The sequence below is a fragment of the Labrus bergylta genome, chromosome 6, assembly GCF_963930695.1.
Source record: "Labrus bergylta chromosome 6, fLabBer1.1, whole genome shotgun sequence".
In the NCBI taxonomy this organism is placed as follows: Eukaryota; Metazoa; Chordata; class Actinopteri; order Labriformes; family Labridae; genus Labrus; species Labrus bergylta.
In genome coordinates this window covers 18,561,460-18,577,959 of record NC_089200.1, presented here as the reverse complement: position 1 = coordinate 18,577,959, position 16,500 = coordinate 18,561,460, and the positions used below count along the sequence as shown (strand labels likewise).

Here is a 16,500-nt window from a genome sequence, read left to right as displayed (position 1 = left end):
TTGTACAGATTTGAAATCATCCCATATGGCCATTTTCTTTCAATAGTTGCAGTTGCTGTGCTATTCTCATCTTGTACTGCCTCAGCTGTAAGAACCGGTAGTTTTTGATCTGTGGGGAACGCAGCCTTCTTCCCCTTTTCCAAGAACTGTCAGAATTAGCTGAGTAATTATTGTCAACAGAGATGCATCATTTCCATCAAGGCTGAGAGGGGATTTCATTTCCTTTCTGATGATCAGTGCTGTCATAACATAAATGCTATTTGATTGCACAAAACTGTGTTATTCATGGAGAAATCATTTACAATGTTTGAGTGTGTGTATTTGTGTGTGTGTGAGGAAGCCAACATGAAAGAAATGAGCGAGAAAAAAAACATCCCTACCCTCTCTACTCCTTATTGGAGCTCACCTCCTTTCATCTCAGCCATTTCTCTCCTAATGAGGAAAGCATCCTCTGCCTCAGAGTCCACTTAGCCACAAAAGGAGAATCCTGTCACAAAGTGGAGAAAGATCTAATCTAGGCAGACTGGAGAAGAGCATCATCATTACACCAACACAGAGAGAGAGGAAGATAATGTGCCCCCACCCCCCCACCCCCTTATTTTGTATTCAATCATTTCAATGTACTGCATGGTAACAGTCGTGAAGAATGAGGGAACGGAGACAGCGGATGAAAAGCGGGAATCCTTCTCTTGGTATGATTAAAATTCATCAACCTCTTCTGCAGTGGCTCCCCTCACTGCATGTGGGAGAGACGGAAAGCCCAACAGCCCCTCTGAGTATAGGAGACTAAAACTGGGTTACAGCAATCCTGCTGCTACTGTGCAGGGTGAAAAAGCACGGATGTATAAGCCAAAATTGAGTTTGGCCATTTTTTGCTTTCTTTACCGACATAACTAATAGTTGTTCAAATGATAGGCAGTAATGGTTTGTATTTTTTTTTTTTTCAAACCAAATAAGGAGAAAATAAAATGGCCATCACTACAAATACCATCTTTGTTTACTCTGCTTTTACAAGCTGGCAGGAAGTAACATCCTAGGCCCCCACATAGGAGACATCTACAGCACTGACAACTTTCTCAGGCAAAGAAGAGGAGGAGGAGGAGGAGGAGGAGGAGGAGGAGGAGGAGGGGAAAACGAGAATGTCAGACGGGGACAAATAAAGCCTGTTCTGTGAGCCCCATGCACGAGAAAGCATGCCTTTCTGATAAGACCAATAAACACCAAACATCTGTAATCAAAGCGCTCGTCTGTTAGCTTTAATGTAAACACATTCCTCATGGCACAAAACTGAGTTTGTTCTTCTTATTGGGACAGAGGTCATGTCAGTGTTGATGAGCTTAGTGAAATGTAAATGTATTCTATATATGTGGATGACACAGAGGCATCTGAGTGTAAGCGGCTGTTTGGTTTGCGAGTTCTGTCTGTTGCTGTGTAGCCTGTCCTTCTTTTTACGGTCTTTTAAGCAGTGCAGACGTTCAAAAATAGATCAAAATTCATACAAACAAACTTTTAAGAAATGAACAACACGGTTGTCTTAAAGCTGAGAAGCATTTTCAGTGAATAACAAACAAACAAACATAACAAGTCACACGGCTGATTAAGACAATAGCTCCTTAGTCCTTTGTTCCCCGGCACAAAATCATCAAAGATTCAACATTAAAGAGACATTTCAGAGTGTTTTATGTTCACAGCAATGTTTTTTTTCCCCCAGGTCTATTACTCAATGTATGTTTCTATGGATAGACATTTTAACTGAGAAGAGAGTCCTTATTTTGAAAAAAAAAAATCAAAACCTTGGAAGATATAGACAACCTAAGTAACTTTTAGGATAGCATCCCTTTCAAAATAACACTTCATGGGAACTTTTTGTTCTGGCCATTGTTAAGACTGTATTTGTTTTCCATCAATCTAAACAAATGGGTTCCCAACGTTTAAATCAAATGACTCATACCCATCACCGTTCTGCTAATGGTCCCAGTGAATTCTACTGGTTTAAGATCTTTAGGTCTATTTTGCAGTACGAGAAAAAAAATCCACCAACCACAGCTTAGTATGAGATGTTATTTTATCAGCCATGGGGACGTTATCCTACTACAGAGTTAGCTTAATAGCTACAACCAGGAAGAATAGCCACAGAAAAAAATGGCTCTGGGTGAAAGTGATGTAGCTGGGCAGGTGGTTGAATGTAAACATGTAGAAACCACTTCTCTAATTCAAATAATGACATTTTTTATCAAGCTTTGTGAATAATGTTAGCTGCTCCAAGCAACTGCAACGTTTGTTTTCAATGTGACTGAAACATAGGCTACATCTCTTAGTAATTTATCTCACTTCTCTTGGGATCTCCATAGATTTGAAACTACTGATCTCTACTGTTACAGTATGCCTATTAGCTTTGGTAGATCAATTTTGCTATTCTAAATTATTCTTTTTCTCACGACAAGTTCACCTAATCCTGATTGGAGGACTAGGAGGGCTAATTGTTACATCCAGATCTGTCACTTTCTTCTTGTCTAATAGCACCTGGTTTCACAGTGGCTCAATGAGTGCGAAGGCCATACTGGCTCTCAGCATGTTATTCATATTGGAGAGCAGAGACGGGAATGACAGCAGGAGAGACAAACAGACACAGATACTATTACTACTGTAACCATGTGTTAGCTATGCTTCATCTTACACTATTATGGATTGTAGCTTGACTGCAACATTAACCTGCTTTGTAATGATAACAGGCATAAAAAGACACTGACTGAATTTCTAGTTGATGAACAGCATTTAAATGAATCCTGTGTTCAAGTATGGATTTTTGCAAAGCATATTCTCAATAGCGCGTTTCTGAATCTGGATCACACCATTCAAGCTCTATATTGAGAGACACTTAAATAGAGGCAAGACAAACAAACACAAAAGAAATAGTGTGTGTCAGCAGGAGTGAAGTTGATGAGGAAGTCAACGGAGCCCTGCTACACTGGGCTGTGGTCTGGAGAAGCGTGTGTAGCCGTCACCGTCACACACTCAACGGTCGTGTCTTTGACCCTGCGGAGGCCCGTGTACAACCTCTCGTCCAGGTGAGCAGTCAGTTTGTCCATGAGGTCTGCTGTTATGGTCTGCGGGCCGTAGCCTAAGGAGTCAGGCAGCTGAGGCGGTGAGCGCTCGTCTGCGGGTTCGGGGGGCAGTGCAGATGGTTTGATGTCCTCCTGATGATCATGGTGCTCACCTTGTCCTCCATCTTTCTCTGAGACGGAGTGTGCAAGAGGTGGTTGGAAGGAGGAGATACTGTCCTCTGTGTGTCTAACGCTGACACCCTGCTCCTCTCCCCTGTTGCCAGTTGTTGTAGGCTCCACCTTTGGGGTATCAGGGGTGCTGATGGTGCCGTCGCTATTCTCCTCGTCGGGAGCACTAACGATTCGGGGGAGCGTACTGTGGTAGCTTGTCTCCAATGGGTAGTTCACACTTTCACCCCTCCGTAGAGGGGTACGCTGTCTTTCAAAAGAGGAATGAAAGTGTCTGACACCAGGGTCACTCCACTGCTTGTGGCGCTGCCACTGCTTGCGGAGGTGGATTCGGGATCGATGCTTCCTTAGCGGTGACTCCTGCTGGTCAAACTGAGGGTCGTGACGGAGAAACTCGTGGAAGAGGGCGTCAGTCTTCTCGTCTATGCTGTAGTCTCGTCGGTGCAATATTGGCGGTTGAGTTGAAGGCTGTGCAGCCTCGCTGGGTGTGAGCATTTGACCATGTGGGGCCCAGCTCAGTGCGCCAGCATCTGTTTCTATGGGAACTCCTCCACTGGCACCCAACAACACCTCTTCTTCTGGCTCCTCCTCAAAGAGATGAGACTCAAAGCTCTCACCGATGGTGCCACTTCGCCCCGCGTTGGTGAAGTGGTGCCTTTTCTCGTGAGCTGTTTTGTCTTTGGGGCTGCCGTTGTTGCTCCCGAACAGTCTCAACTCCTCTGGACCTCGAGACGGAGCCTCTATGGACGCGTAGCCGCTGTCCATCTGCAGCAATTTACGAGTCCCTGTTTCTCCATCACTACCCCTTCGCTCTGGTTCTTTGCCTCCCAGTTTTCTCTTTTTCCCTTCTTTCACACCTAACCTCTGCTCCGTGTACATCAAAATATCCTTGTCATCCTCTCCACCCTCTGCTTCATCTCCTAAATCCTGGGATGGATATCTTGGGAGCCCTCCTCTTTCTGTCTCTGTGCGTCCGCTCAGCGAACACACACTGTCAGCATCACTGCAGACAGAGTTCCTGTCATTGTTGCTGCTCTGGTCGGAGGCAGCGTACTGTTCGAGTGAGGCACGAAGGGTCCAGATGTCTTTGTAAAGGGTCAGGGGGTCATGGGCATCTGGGGGGTCCAAGGGGTCTGCGCCTTCCCTTCTTTCCAGGGACAGGCCTTCATCTTGGGGATCAGGGGATAGGCCAATCACCCCTGGTCCTCCATGGCCGCAGCTGGGCTCCACTATGACCTCTACCTCTACCCTGTAGGGTGCACACAAGAGTGGAGAGACGAGAAAAAAGAAAAAACATGAGGAAAATGAAGGGGCGAAACACTGAGGCGCACAAAACTCATGTCAATGTTGAAGCATTTCCCTAATTAACACATTCACCTAAAGCGTGGCTGCGTTCACAGTGCACAGAATGAATTTTATGGCTTGCAATGGTTGCTGTTGCATGTCTGTGAACAGAACTTAGCTAGATACTAATGCCTTGTCTGCTGAAGAAACTACTAGACATACCCCCTTTTTCCTTATACAGTACATTCTCAGAGTACAAATTGTTTGAAACATAAACAATCAAAAGTAATTAACTGTCAGTGATCACGGATCCCATTAGATTGTTTTGCTGTTGGCATCTTCCAGGAAATTCCTTGTATTTTCTAAACACAAACGCGTGTAAACATACACAGGAAATACTGATTTTGCTTAATCAAATTTTCAGAGAAGAAGAAACAAACTGTTATTCAAGAAGCTACTTCGTTATTTTTGTTTTGTAACCAAATACTGGGCAATTCTAGGACACACTAAAAACAAAAAAAAACAATGACCCTTGCACTTCCGCAGACATCATGACTGTGTCAGCAATGGAATGGTTTCCTATGCCAGATATAAACCCTGTGTCCCCATTCTCCACTCCACTGTGGGATTCCCCTGTTCAAAATGGTTTTGAAAGAAGTCTTGTACAGAGGGATCACATTACATTTAATGAGACTGTGGCAGAGGTATTTACAGTTACATAACATTGTGTCTTTGAATCTAATTAAATGTCCTAGCAACAGAACTTGTCAAACATTTTCCAAGAGGCAGTTTTCTAAATGAACCATTCACTTAAAGGTCAGTTACTTGACACTGATATATGCCATTTGATTTCTTTACGGTATATCTTCTTCAACAGCGTATTAAAGCGACTCCAATAGCATTTCAAATAGGTTTTAAAAGCACTGTTTTGTAAGAGAAAAGTTGGTTGGGCAGAATTGGGACTTAGAGCCATGTCCTAACTTTCACATATTTTAGCAACTGTCAAGAAATGAGTGCAAGGCAGCAAAGCAGTGAACAGGATGAATGGCAAGGAAATTAAAGATACCTGCCGAGGGAGGGCGGTGGTGTGGAAGGAGGTGAGAGGAGGCGTGTGGTTGGCTGACTGGGACAGTAGGGGATGTCCTGAGTGCGAGCGATGTACTGGATGAGGTCTATGTGGTGTGCGTCGTTGTCGTCCTGGTCCATGCTCTCACTTGCCGCCCGCTGGCGCTGGAACTGTCTCCTCTTTGGAGAGCCTGTCCCACAAAAAGTAATCAAGGGGAAGGAACAACATTTGTGACAGCAGGAAACAGTGAAAATACACTTCTTTCTCGAGAAAGTTTCCTTCAAGTGTGAAGGTCTCAGGAGATTTTTTTTATCCTGTTCTGATCCCTCGGTTGTATTAAAGAGTTGTGTCTATGGAAGCGCAGGGAGAAGTGTTTGTGTGTGTGTGTGTGTGTGTGTGTGTGTGTGTTTGTATAGGATGGAGAAGATCGACAGGAAGGATTCACTCCAGGACCCAAATTGACTTGGAAAGGGCAAACTTTACGTCACACAGCCATCTGTCCTGTATGTGTGTGTGTCACTGTGTATATCCGACTCCTAGCAGGGAAAGGGCTTCTCACAGTTGGTTGCTGGATCCCCCTGCTTAACCATTGCCTGTTTACCGCCAGAGAATGATGCCAAAAATACTATACACCAAGATAAATAATGAAGAAACAGTATTGCTTTATCTCCTCAGTTATGACTTACACAAAGAGTTGTGAATCCTTCCTGCAACGTAAGCACTGATAATTTCCAAAAAACAAGATAATATAAAAGTACTTTGCGTCAACAAGTATCCATTACCTCTGGTGTCCAGACTGGAGGCTCTCTGGCTGCTGTCCAGCTTCCATTTCTTGATCTTAAAGTAGGGACTGGCCCCCTCCAGACTAGCATGGCGCCGCAGTTTGGTGAAGAACTGCAGCACGGGCCCCTGGCCTCCTGCAATGCCGGCAGAAGTGGAGGCGCAGCTCCCCACCAAGACCCCTTCTCCAACACTAATGCTGCTGCCTCTGCCCCTGGGCCCCACTCCCATTATCTCGATCTGAGCAGACAGAAAAACATGGTTAGGAAGAAAACATGATAAGGGAAGTGGTGTGGGTGGAATCCCTTCTGACAGTGATGCTTCTTGTTTGCCCATAAACCATCACTTTTGTTGGGCCCTCCCTCATGCTCCATGACCCTCTGATGCCCATATAGATGACTCCCTGCTTGTCTGGCTGGTTCCTAGAGTGTGACTACTACTTGTTATGAAACTGAAATTAAAAGGGATTCCTCTTTATGAGCTACAGAAGCAAATGAGACCATCAGAAACATGACTGACTGCTTCTATTAGTGTTATTGTGAATGCCTGTTACCACTGCCACTGTCAGACAAGAGCACTTACAGTACATTGCAGAAGAAGCCTTTATTTACATTTTCACAGCAAATATTATATATGAGTGATACATTCGATTGTTAAAAGAGAACAGGATGATTTTAATCGCCGGTAACCAATATCTATGTAGACATAATGACATAAAGACAAACTGCTTTGTCCACCGGGGGAACCAAAATCAAAGTATGTACTGCACTTTTCTTAAGAACACCAACTATTGCAGTTAATTTAAAGGCAAGAAAATTCCTGTACCGTCCAAGCTTAAGAAAACAACGCTGTGGCAGTCACTTATTAATTGATGTAATATATTGTAAAGTTAAGATGAGTTAAAGGTAACTTACTGAGCTTGGCTCCTTAGTGCTGAGAGCCATGTTTTTGTCATTGAAGCTGGTTCCCACCACCGAGTTGAGGGCGTCTCCAGGGAGGGCACAGCTGGGATTGACACTCAGGCTGGTCAACGCTGTTTGTGGCAGAGGGCACAGCATCGGCTGAAGGGAAGCACGCACAACAATGACTCTCTTACTCTTATAGAATATACTGTCAAACAGGCAGGTCTTCTGTTGTTTTCATGTTTTCCGAGCATTTGTGACTAAAAATGAATTTCCTCTCTAACTGGTGACTGGCACTCCTCCTGAGTGTGAAATCAATGAGCCCTGCTTGTTGAAATGAGCGAGCAGACAGATTCCTCATTCTCATGTTCGGGTACATTAGCTTGATACATTTTCTTGCCTTAACCCTAGTGATTGATATTGTAATTGGCCCAGGTCAAGACTAATGATGTGTCACGTCTAATAGCAGGTTAAAGGCTAAATCACCTGGAAGATGGAAAGGGCTGACTTAGCAACAGGGCGTGTTGTTGTCATGGTGATGCTGTTCTCAGCCGAGTCACACTCATGGATAGTGACTATCTTGAGGGCTGGAGAAGGGAAGTTGAGGTTTGTGAGCCGGGCGTTCTTCAGGTGGTGAAAGTCGCCCTCAGTCAGAGTATACCTGGGGTGATCAGAAACGAGGTAAATTAAAAGATACAGAATCCTGTCAAGATGAGACATACATTTAAAGAGATAAGTTGTAAATTCAAAGTTTATTCTTGCACAAGAATCAAACAGCCAAGGGACATATTTGACTTCAAACCCAGCAGTGCTATACTGAATTTGCATTTAGCCCCGCAAAATTAACATAACAGGCTCAGAGCCTAAGAGAAAGCTCTTCATGTCCACAGCACTGATAATGCATCTCAAAACAACCAAAGCAGAAGTGAGATGGATATAGTCAAATGTGTTCATTATTGATCTAAATAAGCGGCAACACTGAAGTGTAAGGAAATAGACGCCAAATGAAAGCTGAATTAACCACACGAGTGTTTGTAAAGTAGTTCGGCTCATGTGTATGTATTAGCTTTCTGACCTGCGGCCCTTCTCCTGAGCCTTCTTGCCATGATCAAAGAGCGCAGCCTCATTGAAGGAGACACGGCGGCCGGTGGTGCAGGTGGAGAGGAAGCGCTCGGTCTCTTGGTCGTGAGAGCTGGCCATCGACAGACACTCCGACTCATCCACCCTGATGGTGATTTCTACCACAGATGCAACAGGAAAGGGACAGATGAGGGAGACAGATAGGGAGGGAGATGGATAAACGGAAGAGCATGAGGAGTTGACAAAGAAAGATGGAAGAGCAGTTCATTTATTTTTTTCATTTTAATATCATTAATGAAATGTTTGCGGGCATAGCACTGTGGATTTTGCCATTTGACCCACCACTTTGGTCCAGATCAAAAGAATACGTCAACAACATTCAGGGTCCTCAATGGATGAGGTCCACTGATAGTGATGACCCCCTCATCAGACAACACCAGAGGGAAAAACTGTCACCACTTCTCAAAATCTGATTTGACTGGTTGATACAGGTCATGTGATTTGCACTTGTTTTTATCAACAACAAAAAATAGTTTAGTCTGTTCAAAGTTAAACTAAATTGGTAATGCAAAACATTAACATGTTAGCATGTTAGCATTGTCACTGTCAGTATACTGATATTAGCATGAAGCTAAAGGCACCTCTGCACCTAAGTACAGCTTGCAGACCTGCTTGCATGGATTTAGATTTCACATTTTGTACACGATGGTACATAGAACAGGTGATGAGTTTGTAATAAAGTATTTACTGTTATGACTTCAGCAAAACTTTGTCAGAGTGACCCTGTTGCTTGTCTTTTTTGTATCTTTCAACTGTGAAAGTGAGGCATAAAATACATTTAATAAACGACAAAAACCAAAAGTTATTTCTGCTTTATTGAAAATTCGCTAAAGCTGAGCCTGAGCTAATGTTCAAACCGCTTTTGGGAGGATGAGCATGAAAATGAGTCAAACTGCTGACTGAAAAGCTGATCAGACAGCCTAATAAAACAGTTTGGTCCCAAACTAATGCTGCTTCTAAATCTCTTTCATTTCAGAGAGAGTGCTTTCTGGTCCCAAAATGTCAGAAGGTGTTCCAGGAACGACACAGCTACTTACACTAATTGGGTTGATATCAAACTGTTTTAATGGACTCGGCTTTACACATTTGTGCTGACTGGTTACAAATACCTCTGCCTCTATCAGTCCAATCCCTCTATCTTCCAGCCTGTCTGTCTCCATTACTCCTCCTTTCCTCTCTATCTCTCCCCCTATCATTCCCCCCTTCCCTACAGTTCCTCCTTTGTCCATTCCTCTCTTACCATGGGTGGGCTGAGACTCCTCCAAGTAGGTGGTGTTGGTTTTCTCAGGGTCATCGCTGGCCCTGGGGTACACAGAGAGATTCAGATCAATTGCTGTGACATGATTTCCCCTTCAAATCTGTCTTTCATCTGTTGAACCCCACAGCTGCAGGCAGCCACACACTCACAACCACGAGGAAAGTCTTTATGTTAGAAAACACAGCATACAAATCAGCAGTTTACAAATCTAACTGGACATTCACACTCTTAATGGCAGCCTGCCTGGCTGTATAATCAATGAGGGCCTAAATCAGTCTAAATCATTGCCAGTGACAGATAACCTTCAGGGCTGAGGGACCTCTTAAAACAATATATCAGGGTACTTTATGGGATTGCACGTTCCCACTCATCTTTAAAGCAGAGAGGGAATAAACAATAAAGGTCATGGTTTTACATGATGGTTTTTATATTCTTATACTTATTTTATATGATTTAAATATGTCTTCTCTTTCAGTGCCACTCCTCTTCCTAAAAATAACTTTTCAAATGTGTCTTAAATCTACCTTATGAGGCTTGAAAAAAGAAATTGAACACTCCTCGGTCATTTTTCTCAATCTGATTTCTTTGTGCAGAGATATGAGTTTTGTGTGTGTGTAAAGCAACTTGAGGGATTTCGCCTTCCAACCAGATCTGCACTTCTTCTTCTTGTCTTTCATTTCCTCTGTGGCTCCTGCTTCCCCATATTGTGTGTGTGTGTGTGTGCGTATGTGTGTTTGTATTTTTGGTGTGCACACAACGCTAGGTTGAGACGCAAGATTAATCACAGCCGTTGGCTGCTATGAAATCTCATTACGCTCATCATTTGTACCAGTCTGCCTGCCTCTCTTCTGCTCTCCCCCGGCAGGTCTCTCTTTTTCACGACTCAGCCTCTGTGCTCTCTGTTTATCTGCATCTAGCTGGTGGGATCATACATTCAAGTGTACTTGATGATGTGTGCTGCTCTGGAGGTAGACAAAGTATCTCAAGGGTAGCCATTTAACTGCTGAATACACACAGATGAATCACCTCTGTTATAACTGTTAATGGCATCATACTTAGTGGGCGGAGCAAACTGGACTATACAACTAAAATGCAACAGGATGTCTTCTGTTTAATTTGCAATTTCAATGAGCTTCATCATCTATTATGTAAGTGTATACATTCAACACAAGCACCAGGCAGTCTTTAAATAGCTGTCGCATGTTAGAGAGGGAGAGGGAGAGTAGTCTTTTGGCGCTTACAGATTGGCAGTTGAAGGCTGAATACTTACGAGCCTGTTATGCCTCGATTGCAATGTGTAATGCACGGATGCGGAATTGTGAAGCAAAGCCGTAATGCCACTTATCTGCCATCAGAGGTATTAACAGAGGCGTAAATGGGGGAAGGCTGTGGTGATGTGAAACATCGGAGCCGGTGTGTGTGTATGTGAAGCTCCCGCTGTGTGTTCACATGTTGTGTCTCTCGGGCTTCCGCAACGCCGGAATGCAACATGAACTCACATACTGGGACAATCTCTAAAGGGCTTTGGTCTGTTAGTATACTCTGAGTACAAACTTGAACAACTTTTTCCACAGTTAGAACTGAACTTGGGGAAGTTGGCTGCTTGAACAAATGAAAAAAGGATCTGAAAGTTAATGAACTGTTCTCATTGGATGCTTTTAAGAGTTCTGCAGCGACTGCAGCGTGTGGAATTTTGAAGGATCAAATGACAGGGGTGCCAGGGATCAAAATACTTTTGTACAATGAAAACCTGAGCACATTTTCAAAATAAACACAGTCTAATGAACACCTCAACAAAACATTATGACTGTGCTCTTCATATTACATTGTGCAGCTGCTGCTTTCATGAAGTCCACTCTCTTTCTTTGTCCAATACATTGGTTTGGAGCTTATACTGAAAGATTCTTCGTAATGGTTCTGGATAAGGGAGGCACATAAAGTGCTCAAATGCTGAATCGATCATCTTCGCATCGTACCTGGCACAGCATTGTCCTCCTCGACAGCAGCGACGGAAGGCGATGAGGAGGACTGAGACGGAGATCAAAGTTCCTACCAGGAAGACGGAAAGGATCACCAAGGGGAGCACGGAGCCATCTTGCTGCTCCTCTGCCTTTACTGGGATCTCCTGAGAAACACAAAGGAGAAAGAATATATATATTTAAATAGAAACTGTAGATAAATGTAGATACAGTAGACTCGAGTCAAAGTGTCTGCAGTGAGTAACGCAACAGTAGCTTTAACAGCAAAAGAGCTAGGTGTCTCCCTGTTCCAAATTAGATTTGAAGAGCGCTACTTTAACAGAGTAAGACAATTTATATCCAAATAAACATCAATATACTGAAACTATTCACTGATATATGCCATTTCTGTAATACAACAAATACCTTCCAGACGTCAGCTGTAGCTGAGATACCTTTACAGTGGCACCAAATGCAGCATCCACTGGTTTGGCTGTTTGGGATGAAGTGAATCTATAACTGCAGCAGTGCATTGACTCAACAAATGTGAGGGTTATGAACCTGTCTACAGTTTACCTGAGCTATGGGAAAGCTCAAACAGGAAGGACTGCAGCTGAGATAATAAAACATGCTGGGAGCACTGGCAGAGACCCCATGGGCCTATAGATTACCAATGTCTTTGACAATAATTCTTCACTACACAAAGATTTGCAAAGATGTAATTTTTTTCCAATGGGTTGGAATGGGTCTTTAAATCTATGTAAAAGATAATTGTAAAATACTTGAGTCAATCCATCTCTTCAGCTATTACTGTATAATGCAAACAGTTACGGTAAGATTTTTACTGCATTAGTTTAATCAGAAAACTTCATCAAGTACATAATTGTTTATTTTTGTTTTGTACGTAGTACTATAAATACAACTCTAAATCTGAATTACTTAATCAATGGATGGATGGATATTAAACTTGATTTTTTTTTTAGAGAACTAAATCTGGGAGTGACGTCCATTACTATGTAGTCGGTTAATGTTTTGGTTTTCAAATCTATTTTTAAGCTTGCTAGATGTTTAAAATTAAATATATGTATGAAGTTATTTGAACATTAAAGCACCCATTTTACAGATTTTGTTTTTGATCTTCTTTCCTTCCTCATGTTGTTCCCTGCCCTTAAAGGCTACAGAACAGGGATTGAAATGCTTTAAATAAAAGGAAAGGTGGTAACATGAGTGGGAGAACAGAGAACAACAACAGGCTTTGTTCTTTGACGGAGAATAAAACTGATGTGGTAACACAAAGGTTATGTAAAGACAAAGTAAAATGTTTGAATATCAAAGTAATGGTCTTATAGGTGCTGTATTATCCTGAGCTCTATGAGGGAGAGAGCACGGTGAGTGTTAATGAGTGCTCCACTCAGATGTCACGTCGTAATTTCTCTGCAAGGGGAAATTAAAGCTGAGATTAGATCAGAGATTTAATTATTTCGGGTCCAGGTCAGGATGTTCCCTATTAGACAGTCAATCCAAGCAGAGGAGAATATGAGGGAAGGTTTGGTTCTGGTGCTGAGCGGATACAACACACCACACACAGACAGAGACACATAAACATGGACAGGAAGTTTGAGACTAAGCCGGTGGTGAAAGACGGACTTACTGTGGAGTTTTCTGGTAGGATGTTCCAGATGGTAGACTCATTGCTCATGGTCCAGGCCAACTAGAGAGTCCCCTTGAGAAACACACACAAAGACACAGAGGAAATGACTGTGACTGAAGCTGTTCATCAAAAAACAACGTCATCTACAATATTCATTACACACTATATGTGTTGATAAGCCAAGACGAAGTCACAACCCTTCTGATCTCACAGTAAATTAAAGAGATTTCCTGTCCATTACTAAATAATGTGTCTAATAACAAACCAAATAAATAGTTATATGGACCTGTAAGATGACATTTCAGCAGAAGGTTTCAGCTGAACGCTCTTGTTGCATCTCTTAAAAACATCGAATATGTTGATGAAATAACGCAAGGGGAAAGCAAACCTCAAACATCTGTAGATGATGTGAGCTTGCCTCGTACACATGCTTTTTCAGGCTCACAGAAGATGCCAATGCAAGCATCTCGGCTGCAAAACATCACTCACAATTCCATATCAGCCTGAAGACTCTCTCTCTACCTACCTCCCACACACACAGAAAAAAAAAAACAGCTCTTACTTAAACACAGGTTCCAGCAGCTTCCACTAGCGCTGCTGTTATGCGATTGCTCTTAGAGATCATAGTCATTAATACTGCTACTACTGCACCAAACGCCTACACACACACACGCACACACACACACACACACACACACACACACACACACACACACAAACACCCTGGATAGAGCTACTCACCCAGCAGGGTAGGAGCAACATGCCAGCAGCACTCAGCACTCCTCACTCGCCTGCAGCACTCAACTTCAGCACCACAACCTGTAAGCTAATGCTGAGCAGCGTGCTGCCAGCCTTCCTAACTCCCTGTTCTACCATCCACGCCTGAAAAACTGTTGCAGGAAACACATCAGGCTGTGAACACACTGCTTTCCTTGGCAGCAATGTACCACATCCTGCTTTCTACCAGCCCAGTGTCTTACCCTGATGGAGGTCAGTGCGTAGCAGCAGCTCTGGATGTGTGTGTTAAGCTGTGGCTCAGGAGTGTCCTCCTCAGCTCCCTTGCTGCATCCTCAGCCACCTCAGCCTCGCCAGCCGACTGAGACTGAGCAGCGGCGTTTTCCCCTTCAGGACTGGCCCGCTGGCCTCGAAGCAACAGAAGGATGGCAGTGCTGCATGGCTGATAACAAGCACACACCACAGTGATTGGTTACATTCATTTTACAGTTCGTGTAGATGAGTTTTACATTACATAAGTGCCTGCATTGACCAAATGCACATCATAATGCACATCATACACACTGACAGGTTCCCTTCTACTATCTCGTCCAGTGAGTATCATTCAAATTGTGTATTTCTTAACGGTGTATTACATTGAGTGACAACCAAACATAAAAAAACATGTTTTCTTACTCAACTATTACATTAAAAAAGCTGCAACTACCCCCAATGTATGTAATAAAATGCCTTAAAAGGGATTGTAAACCAGTTACAAATAGCTTTAAGTCCAATTACACTTGGCTGCCTATTCCTTGTTGTTTCACTAGAAGACATTTCTTTTGAATCAGACTATGAAAACAAACGAAGTGTGTTGCTTTATTGATAATTGCTCACTTCTATGGTATCGCAAATCCAGAAGGCTGTTGAATTGATTGGCTGACTGAGCAGATGGTGAGACATGGGTGTCCCAGCAAAAGGCATATCCCATCATGGTCAACATTTTGGTCTATACCAGCTAAATTACTGGTAGGCTTTTTTTTTTTTTTTTTGTGCATCACCGTCGTGTCGAGTTTAGCCTTTTATAAATGCGCACATGACCACAAGATAACTTTAGAGCAAAAGAGAACTACAATGCTCACATTTGAACGTTTTTACAATGAAGAATTGAGGCACGAAAGAAAGAATTCCGATTGGCTTGGTAGCCTATACTGCAGAACAGCAAAAATATTGAGCTTCGTCTCTGGCAAACAGATTTTTTTTCCTTATGGGGGTTTGGCTGCTAAATACTTCGCATGGAAAAAAATCCCATCACATTATTTAAATAAAGCCGAGTAAACTTTAGAATGATAAAAAAAAAAAAAAAAAAGCTCCAAACAGCGCAACGACGTTCAGAAATATGCCATTTTGATATTTCACAGGCGCCTATTTTCATCAGTCCAGTGATACCGATAGAGAAGACTGTGGAGTGTCTGCCGCTGCACAAACACACGAGGAGGGATGCAGCAAAGATAGCACTCACCTACTCAACCAGCCTGGTCCATGCAGGGGTGGAGGGGCAAAGCCAATACCGTGAAACTCTTCTATGATCACTTTAATGTGGATTTTAAAGCTTAAAGTATTTATGAATGAAACCCCACCGTCTAAGACACGCCCACCACCCAGTCAGAGACGCACCACGTGACGCAAGGAGTGAGGTAAGGCTGATTGAAGGGTTTCTCAAAATGCTCACTTAACGTTCACCAGTCTGTGACGTTCACGCATATGAGACATAAAGGAGACAAAATGAGTCAGTTTCAGTGCCGACGAGGGCAGAGTGCCTCAATAACTAGGCTGAATGTAGCCTAAAACAAACTTCATAAAAACTAAATGTGATGTAACTCAATATCGGTCTATTGGAATATTAAATTAGCCTACTTGGGATATGCTGCAACTTGTGTGGCTAAAACGGTAGACTGAAGAAAGGCAAGCTCAAAGTTTGTTTTAGCATGTGTGTGGGTTTTCATATGCCAATAATGGCTATGAAAGAGTTTCAAAACGTTGCCCCAGACTTTCTAGTTGTGAGAAGGATAGGCATATTGTTTGATGTAGTATTTTGGCACCACCTACTGGTAGTCAGTGCTCAGTCCCTTGTGCAAAAAAAAACTTCACTAAATTAAATTTATTAGAATGCAACATTAAGATTCTCACCCAGGTTATAGTTGTTGTTCACATTATGATAAATGTCTGCCGAATGTAAAGACTGAACCGCGATAATCTCGATTCATAGTGATCCTGATTCATAGTTCTGGCCACATGCGGCCCCCCATCAACCCTCAACGTGGCCCTAAGGTCAATTTCTACACATCAATTAATTGGAAACATGAAGAAAACATGACAAAAGCTGCCATTAAATCATGAAAACCAGAAATATGTCCATAATAATGTTTGATCACTGGTATATGTTGAGTTAAAATAGGGACATAACTTATTGTTTTTTTTTCTTTCTATTCTACAATTTGGTCCCCTGGCAGC

General features: G+C 42.8%; 1 protein-coding gene across 4 annotated transcripts; it reads right to left on the bottom strand.

Moving 5' to 3' along the window:
* Nucleotides 1–1,234: 1,234 nt before the first annotated feature.
* On the bottom strand, nucleotides 1,235–16,494 carry cbarpb (CACN subunit beta associated regulatory protein b). 4 transcript variants are annotated; one of them, XM_065955910.1, is made up of 11 exons: nucleotides 15,509–16,494; nucleotides 14,014–14,449; nucleotides 13,273–13,344; nucleotides 11,640–11,788; nucleotides 9,646–9,707; nucleotides 8,341–8,503; nucleotides 7,752–7,926; nucleotides 7,278–7,424; nucleotides 6,366–6,603; nucleotides 5,584–5,773; nucleotides 1,235–4,482 (listed from the first exon to the last, which is right to left on the bottom strand). In XM_065955910.1, the coding sequence occupies exons 3-11, from the start codon at nucleotides 13,318–13,320 to the stop codon at nucleotides 2,964–2,966; spliced, it is 2,691 nt and encodes an 896-aa protein (XP_065811982.1). In that variant the 5' UTR covers nucleotides 13,321–13,344; nucleotides 14,014–14,449; nucleotides 15,509–16,494; the 3' UTR covers nucleotides 1,235–2,963. The 4 variants fall into 4 exon arrangements, with proteins under 4 accessions (XP_065811982.1, XP_020487699.2, XP_065811981.1 ...); XM_020632043.3 differs by having other exon boundaries at nucleotides 14,253–14,449; XM_065955909.1 differs by lacking the exon at nucleotides 15,509–16,494 and adding an exon at nucleotides 14,884–15,462 and having other exon boundaries at nucleotides 14,253–14,449.
* Nucleotides 16,495–16,500: the final 6 nt, after the last annotated feature.